General features: G+C 36.8%; 1 protein-coding gene across 1 annotated transcript; it reads right to left on the reverse strand.

Moving 5' to 3' along the window:
• Nucleotides 1-1,224: 1,224 nt before the first annotated feature.
• On the reverse strand, nt 1,225-6,221 carry LOC149188592 (putative LRR receptor-like serine/threonine-protein kinase At1g67720). The gene is made up of 14 exons (XM_089413052.1): nt 6,178-6,221; nt 5,531-6,053; nt 4,735-5,204; nt 4,521-4,653; nt 4,354-4,425; nt 3,881-3,949; nt 3,696-3,767; nt 3,522-3,593; nt 3,136-3,314; nt 2,817-3,025; nt 2,545-2,671; nt 2,399-2,467; nt 1,797-2,265; nt 1,225-1,667 (listed from the first exon to the last, which is right to left on the reverse strand). Exons 3-13 carry the CDS (start codon nt 5,075-5,077, stop codon nt 2,069-2,071), a joined length of 1,542 nt encoding a protein of 513 aa, XP_089269178.1. The 5' UTR covers nt 5,078-5,204; nt 5,531-6,053; nt 6,178-6,221; the 3' UTR covers nt 1,225-1,667; nt 1,797-2,068.
• Between the last annotated feature and the right edge of the window lie 2,371 nt (nt 6,222-8,592).

An 8,592-nucleotide genomic window follows, 5' to 3' on the forward strand; every position in this document is an offset into this window, starting at 1 on the left:
TACTCAGCGAATAAGCAAACGTATTATAAATGTTGTAATAAAATACTCATTGAATAAGCAGATATTGATCATTGCTTCCTTACCAAACTTTAATTGTGTGCCTCTAATCTCCACTTTCCAAAAGTCATTAGTTGGACAGAAGGAACTTGCTACACAATTGTATATAAGCTTTTAAATTCACTGTTGTGCAAGCATTGCACTTATAGCCAAACCCAAACTTTGTTTCTTTATCACTTTGAATTTTCCCCATAAGAATTACTCGAACAAGGCAATCCTATGTGCAAACAACATTAAATAGTGGAAATGTGTATGAAAGTGGATACAAAGACATAAAAGGATAGCATTAATAAAAATATAAGATAAAGAAGATGATATCATAGCATTAATAAAAATATAAGATAAATGAAAAGATACCTCTTCAGCCACTTTCCCAACGTCAACAGAGAATTCTTGTTGAATATAGTTTTCTCTCTACTGTTTTCTATCCTACAACATTACGTTGTTTCCTTTGTAACATCTGGTGCAATTGTTAGTGTTAATTAAAATAAATATGAGAATATTTTATTTGTAATTTAGGAAATCTTCTTAATAATACATTATAATATAATAACTAAAAAAACATTAAAAGTGACAATAACACTATAAAAATTTTATAATGTTTTTAATTAAAACTAAGTTTCATTACCTTCCACATCCATCATCATGATAATAAGAGTATAAAACATTTCGATTGATAAAATCCAAGACATTTATAAAATTTTTAGACACTTTTGCAAACGAAATCTAAAATACATATACCATTATGCTTTTATATATATATATATATATATATATTAAGCAACGTGACCTTACCTGGCTTCTCTCCTCTCTTCGGTCGAATAAGAATATCGATCATTGGCACGAAAATGCGGTTTATCCCCACTTTAACCCCACAGAGGTGGTATCTGCTTCTTGGTATTCAGCATGTGGCCCAGCTAGCTGTCTTTCATATTTCATTTTTGTATATATATATATTTATATGCTTTTATCTATAAAATTTGGAAGAGGTTTTTGTAAATTTAAGTTATAGTTATCAAATTTCAAAATTTTGGGTGTTTTGAAGATTTTTAATAGTGTTAGATCCATTTCCACCATAAAAACATGATTCAAACACTATTACTGTTAAATTTTCTAATCACAATTGAAAGAACTCCCAAAAATTTATCTACTCACAATATCCTGAAAACTCCTCTACATTAATTAACAGGATAATTACAAGACTCTAACATGCATTGGTTGATCAATCTATATCAAATAACAATTATTCTTTACATTCCAATTCATCTTCCTCCTTGAAGGATGTTCGAACTGTAGTCACAACCTCCATCATTGGATCTACTAAACTCCACCGGTGAACGAGGGGGGCGGGATTGCACATCTCCATGTTCAATACCAGTCTCCTCTGAAATTGAAAGAGCAGCAGTACGCTCATTCTCATGTATGAGAGCCTCCTTTATATCTGCCACTACTTCACTCATGCTGGGTCTGGATGATGGTTTTTCCTCGACGCATCTGAGCGCTAGTTTGACAATACTCGTGATTGATCTCATGTCGTAGCTGCCTTCCAATTTCTTGTCTATGATTGCCGCTATTTCGGGAGGATTTTCATCTACGACGTACGTCGTTACCTATGCATTCCATATATATAAATGCAGAAGAACAAAGATATGTTGTTAGTCACACACGTCCAAATCATAATTCATGTTGTGAAGTGGGGAATGCTGCATATTTGGAGCGAAATGTAACAGATTTCTTACCCACTGGATAAGGTTACGTTCCCTTTCAGGTAGTTGTACATTTATGGGTAGTTTGCCGCATATGATTTCTAACAAAACCACTCCAAAACTATATACATCACTCTTTTCAGTCAACATTTGAGTGCGGAAATACCTGTCAAAACATTTTCCCAACAAAAAAAAATTAATGTTTTCATAACCTCTTCATACTTGTTTTCATAACCTCTTCATACCTCATAGATTTCATTAGACTTCATCAATGTTGCGAAGAAAGCGCAAGTTATATGTATAGTTTACTCTGGATCGAGGTATCCTGGAGTTCCTTTCACCGTAGTGGTAACATGGGTAGCGTCCCCATCAATTGCCATCATCTTTGACAGACCAAAATCTGCTAATTTTCCATTCAAATTGCTGTCTAGAAGGATATTAGAGGTCTTTACATCCCTGTGAAGTATCTTTGGAGTGCAACCCACGTGCAGGTATTCCAGACCTTCAAACATAAATTGCAGGTGGATCAGAGGAGACATATGTTTAAGCACCTTTTGTACTCTGTAAGATAAGATAACAGTAACATCTATACAAAAATCCACTGCACAGAAAATACACTGAATTAATAACGTTACCCTGGGCGGCATCAAATGCTATTTGGAGCCTTGTTCTCCAATTTAATTTGGAAAGTTCTGAACCAGGTCCTGGAAAATAAATTGATAATTAATAGTAATATTATGCTTCAACTCAATTAGACAATATGTGTGAGAAATATATTTACCATAAAGGCGGTCCCTTAGGGACCCTCCAGACATGTAATCGTAGATAAGCATAGGCTCTCTAGAATCATTACAGTAGCCAAGTAAAGACACCAAGTTTTTGTGATGGACTCTAGAAAGAAGATCGATCTGTTAATCAAGAAATCAAGCTACATCATTTAATTACTATATTATTTTTCCTTGTCGCATATAAGTGGAGAAAAATTACTATCAATATAAATAAACACATACATAAATGGAAGCATATTACATATTTTGAGAATCTCAGACTTGCCTCATTCATAAACTCGCGAACTCCTTGTTTGGAAAACGATGAGAGCACTTTTACGGCTATCTCCTTTCCTTCCCGTAATCGACCAAAGAACACCGACCCAAAACCCCCTTCCCCAATTTTCTGATTAAAGTTTTCTGTGGCTGCTACTATATCTTCTAAAATAAAGGCACGGGCTATTATTGAATTTGGCAACATCATCATTGCGGATTCTGCAATCCAGGTAAATTACTAAGCATTAGAAAATGTGGTAGGCAGTTTCATATGGTAAACTTCCGCTATGTCTTATTAAAATTTTCTAAATTTCAAGTTATTTCCTGACCTTCACTAAGACGCTTTTTTGTTCCAAGCTTTTTCCAGTATACAGCAATACCGGCCATCGACGCTAAAGCCATTAATACAGCACCGCTTAGTGTTATTCCGAGGACAACTTTGTGGTTGCCTGAGTTTTTTTTGACACATTCCCCTTTATGCATACATAGGTAGTGGTTCCCAGAGTAGCTGGAGAACACCAAATGAAGAATTTTTTTAGTGACGTTACGAGTTTTTTTTTTTTTTTTGTCCATGTAAGAAAGGTAAGAGTTTACTTCAGTAAGATTATGCAAACTTTCACTCGTTTCCTAATTCCTTGCCTAATTCTGAACTTCAAACTATCAGAATGGGAATTTGTTCCGAATACAGCGAGTAAAGTATAAGTTATTAGATTACTTAAGTTCCAATGAAGGCTTTTCCAGAAGCTGAAGAGGAATCACGCCGCTAAAATTATTGCTCTCTATAAACCTGTCACAAATGAAAAAAATTAAAAAAAGTTATATGATCCCAGCAGTATTTTCCTTTTCAATTTGACTTAAAGAAAAAAAAAAAAAAGAAAGGTAGACGTACAACTCTTTAAGATTTTTGAGATGAGAGAGCCACTCCGGAACACCACCGCTGAAATTGTTGTCTTGCAGATGTCTGCGCAGCAAGCGAATGAATGGCTGCATTTTCCTTTGAAAAATGGCATTCTACATGGCTAATGAATAAAGGACCAAGAAACTGAACATTTATGTTTAGAAAGGAGTACTTACAATCTTTCCAACTTCGTTAAATTGGAGAAATTTGGCAAAGGTCCTGTCAGATGATTATTATTAAGTGACCTGGTAATTTCAACACAAATAGATCAGTGCCAGTTACGTTGTAATATTAAAAGCAAGCTATGTTCCGTTCGTAATCAGCACCATCAAATTCTATTTGCCATTTAATCTGATGGGATAGATTTATGAAACGCCTTTGCTTTTAAGAATGCCGGACCAGATTACAGATTTCAGTAATATTTTGGAAATTTCAGTTACAGGAGCCAGGTATAAGTCAATATCTGACTTTCCGTCAAATTTCCAAATACTCTCAGAATCTACACTTCAATTAAAAATGACCGCAATGACTAATTTTACCACAACTTGAAGACGCACGGTCCTTTTGTGGCCTTCATCGAAATAGCTAATAACCATGTGTATTTGTTGTCTATTGGAAATTTTCACCATGAAAGTAAAATTCTACTTACAAGTTAACTACTGCATTCAGCCGTCCAAAATCCTCGGGTACCAATCCTGTAAGATTCCTTCCTGATAAATTTCTGTCATCAAGAAATCTATGCTACGGTGTTATCATTCCAGTTTTACAATTTCGGCGAAGTAGTTAAGTCTAAACAAATTGAACAAGTAAACTTACATTTCCAAAATTCTTTTGAACGAAGAGTTATTATCGCTATCACAGACAATTCCTTCCCACTCCATCAAATAGCAAGGATCGGAAATCCAATCTTTTATGTCAAACCTTCTCTTGACTGCCTCAAGAGCTTCAACTGAGTTTAAGAACTACTTCGTTAGAAATTGACTTATAATTTCTGTAATTACAGTATAGGAAGTATAGCTAGGACACTTACCATCTTGTTGATAGGTTGCCTGTTCTGTATCCAATATCAGGAAAAACTCATAGGCGTTGAGTATAGGGCCATGGGTAGAATTTTTGGCCCTGTACAGGTCAAATCGGCAGGTATTTGTTTTATCCAATAGAATTGCTAGCTCCATGGCAGAGTAATAAGGAACAATTGTAATGATATCAGAACGTCTTTCCCCATTTACCTCCACATAAAAAGATCTCGATTCAGACATATTTAACATCTGGATCTCAGCAAAATAAAGCACCAGTAATGATTTCCAAAATGCGTGAACTGGTCTTATAGTTATTCCAAGGCTATCCTGGTTCGTAACCCATGCCGTTTGCATGACACTAACTGGAGGAAGGTTTTTGGTACTGTTTGATGAAATGGTTTCCGTTTCGTTCGAAATTGCGTATTAATCATCTGAATTCCAGAATGCTCGCCAGATGCGGTCGAAGATGTCTTGGGGATACCTGCTTTAAGTCACCATACAAAGTTATCCGGTCAATGTAGTCAAACGTTATAAAAAAATAACGTAACTGGACAGCGGCAGTGCATAAAAATGAAGCTTCACACATCAGAATTTTTTGGGCATATCTGGTATCAATGTGAAAGATCTCCTTAAATATAACCCTTTTCAACTTTTACAGGAAAACCGCAAAAGAAATACACAAAAACAGAATTCAGTAACACATCTCAAAAACATTTTAGTCAATATTTCTAACAACCATTGGAACGATTAGAATTGGTAACTGATATTTCAGTAAATAAAACATATATGAAGTTATATTATGTTCACCTAACGGTATAATTTCCACCAACATCATTCCTTGATATATAAGCCAACAAGGATCCTGGCTTCGCTTGTGCATACATGCCATCTCGGAGACTCCTCAACTCGATAGCATTGATGAAGGGATCATCATTTTCCGAGGTTCTGGTCAAGCAAACATACAACATTCTGCCAGAACTAACGAAAATAAATTCATAATAAATCGGATCATGACCAACAGCCATTTCTTCCTTCCATAACATACCCAGTGTCTCCACAGAAAAGGTGAACATGGTTTGATAGCCGCCGTTATTTGCAGTGACAAACCATGCTCTGAACAGGTAAGACACGTTGGAGGCTATCGGCAACTGATAGCAAGCCTTTTTCAGAGGCTTTGGAAAGAACCGTTGATTTTGCAGGTAAAATGATAAGCTTGCGTCTCCGGTGCTCGCTGTCTGGCCGACGTCTATATAATTATCATCAGTGACCCATTTTATATTGTTTTCATCAGTGTGATTTGCTTTGCCTCCGCAGAGGATACTGATAAAACCTGCGACGCCATAATTTAAATCAATGGTTAAAACAATATCTTTTAAAACAAAAAATATGAACTGAGCTGTGAGTGCTGAAAACGTAAGATGTGAGACGGAGAATCTAAAAAGTTCGACAGAAACCTGGTTGAGCGGTAACATTAACAGGTATTGCACCCACGAGCATGTGTTAAAAGTGTAATTTCAACGCAGCCGAAAACCACCAAACAAAACCATCTACCTTGTTCGCACCGCCTTTTGGCAAAGGCTGTTTTTCCTTGGAGCCCTCCGAACACATTCAGCATGAGACACGCGTCCAGTGTACGAACCCCCCAAAACCATTTTCCCCGGACAGTAAAGTTCGTTTGTTTTACCCGAGGTTGGTGTGCGAACCTCGTTGGATCAGCCAAGTGATCTGGGCATGAAATCTTCACCGTCGATCTCCGGAAAGTGCACAGGCCCACGTCAAATCAATTTTTACGTGGAGTAAAAGGTCTATGGTTTGACCGCCGTGTAAGAAAAGTCATGGCTTTTAATGCTGTTCGTAATTGTTTGGTGGAGGCCTGTTTTAAATGGTTATGGGCATACGTCCCATTTGTATTTTTTTTATATATGCATTTACGTAAGTTTAGGTGTAGGCCATTTAATATGGTTATGGGCCACGTTAGTTTTTTTTTATTATGTTTTTTATACATGGCTATGTGTGTTGATTTTTTTTGGTATGTATTGCGCACGGGAGTAAAGAGAAAACTGGTTTTTTACGGCAGTAAGAAGAACCAGAGGGTGTATGCACAGCAGTGCACAAATATGTTGTAATGTTTTTGTGTGGGCATTGAAAAACAGAGGTGAAGGAAAACCATGTGTGGTTTTGCAAGTGCATAAAGAAAATGGTGGAGCGTAAGTTGTTTTACACACCAGTGAATGTAAATTTTGTTTTACAGCAGTAAGCTCATGTAAACTTTTGTTACAGCAGTAAGTTGTTTTTCACAGCAGTGAATATGAAAATGATTTTACAGTGGTAAATCTCTCTCAGAAAAAGAGGATGTATTAGTTTTTTTTTTGTTTTAATGAATAGAAATATTTTATGGTGGTGAAATCCTCTGTTACTCAGTGAAATTTTTTTTAAGCTGTCTGTGTATAAAAATCCTGTGGAGGTAAAACAGAGCATTGCCTCTGTGTTTAGTTTGAATCTTGGTTTTGGTATTTTCCCCATCAAAAATAACCAACAGTGGTATCAGAGCAGGCCCAGGCTCTTTAAAAAGTTAAAGAAGCTGAAGGGAGAAGGTTGTTGCTGCAGCAAAACCTCTCAGGCAGACAGAAGACTCAGACAGCGAAGGATTCAGGTATTCCCCAAAAGCATTTCTCTTGTTATTGCTGAAGACAGTCAGTTGTTTTTTAAAAAAAAACACAGTCAAGGATTTAAAACCATAGTTCAAGATGCAAGGAATGGCAAGCACAAGCATGGGTATGTTCAACACCCAGCTCCCACACTTTAATGGGAAGAACTATGACTACTGGTCTATAACCATGAGAGCTTTGTTCATCGCTCAGGATATATGGGAACTAGTAGAATATGGGTTTGAGGAACCAGCAGATGAAAATGAGTTCAATGCACTAACTCAGGGAGAGAAGGATCAGCTGAAGCTCAATAGGAAGAAGGATGCAAAGGCCATTGTTTTGTTGTATCAAGCAGTGGACCAGAGTATATTCCCAAGGATAGCAGCAGCTACAACATCACACAATGCATGGCAAACCCTAAAAACTGCCTATCAAGGCATGGAGAGAGTGAAGACAGCAAAATTGCAAATGCTGAGAAAGGATTTTGAAAACTTGAAGATGAAGGAGTCAGACAACATTGAATCATTCTTCACTCATGTGATTGGTGTAATCACACAAATGAGAACTCATGGAGAAACAATTGAAGATAGAAGAATAGTGGAGAAAATATTGAGGGTCTTACCCTCAAGGTTTGATGCCATAGTCACCACCATTGAAGAGACAAAGGATCTCTCAAAATATTCAGTTGATGAGCTACATGCATCACTGATAACTCATGAGCAGAGGTTGAGTAGGAATGAAAACTCATCCCTTGAGCAAGCCTTCAAGACCCAGATGTCCTTTGGAAGAGGAAGAGGTCAAGGCAAAGGAAGCAAAAGAGGAAGAGGCAGAAGCCAGAACAGAGGAGGAAGGAACAACCCATCAAATGCACAAGGAAGAGGCAGCAATCCAAATCAGAACCAAGGTCAAGGCAGCAACCAACAAAGAGAACAGTATCAGGCTCAAGGACAAAGGTATGATAAATCTAATGTTCAATGCTATTATTGCAAAAAGTATGGACATTATGCTAGTGATTGTAGAAAGAAACAGCATGATATGAACAACAGACAAAATGCAAATGTTACAAGAGAAAACAGCAGTCAAGAAAATGTCCTGTTAGCTTGTAACATGGCTGAAACACATAGTGAGGACATATGGTTTTTAGACTCAGGTTGCAGCAACCATATGACAGGGAATGTAGCCCTCTTTTCAGCCTTAAATCAGAATTTGAAATCAGAGGTC

This window comes from Pinus tabuliformis, chromosome 3_1, assembly GCF_031772625.1.
Source record: "Pinus tabuliformis cultivar Carrire ecotype Pingquan chromosome 3_1, CPIR1, whole genome shotgun sequence".
Classification (NCBI taxonomy): Eukaryota; Viridiplantae; Streptophyta; class Pinopsida; order Pinales; family Pinaceae; genus Pinus; species Pinus tabuliformis.

Excerpts from the sequence above, each read along its gene's own strand:
- LOC149188592 (XM_089413052.1), bottom strand. The coding sequence starts at position 5,077 with ATGCAAACGGCATGGGTTACGAACCAGGATAGCCTTGGAATAACTATA. Across the intron at positions 3,315-3,521 it reads AAGCCTTCATTGGAACTTAA|CTACTCTGGGAACCACTACC; the intron begins GTAATCTAATAA and ends GGTGTTCTCCAG. Across the intron at positions 2,266-2,398 it reads AGCATTTGATGCCGCCCAGG|GTCTGGAATACCTGCACGTG; the intron begins GTAACGTTATTA and ends TTATGTTTGAAG.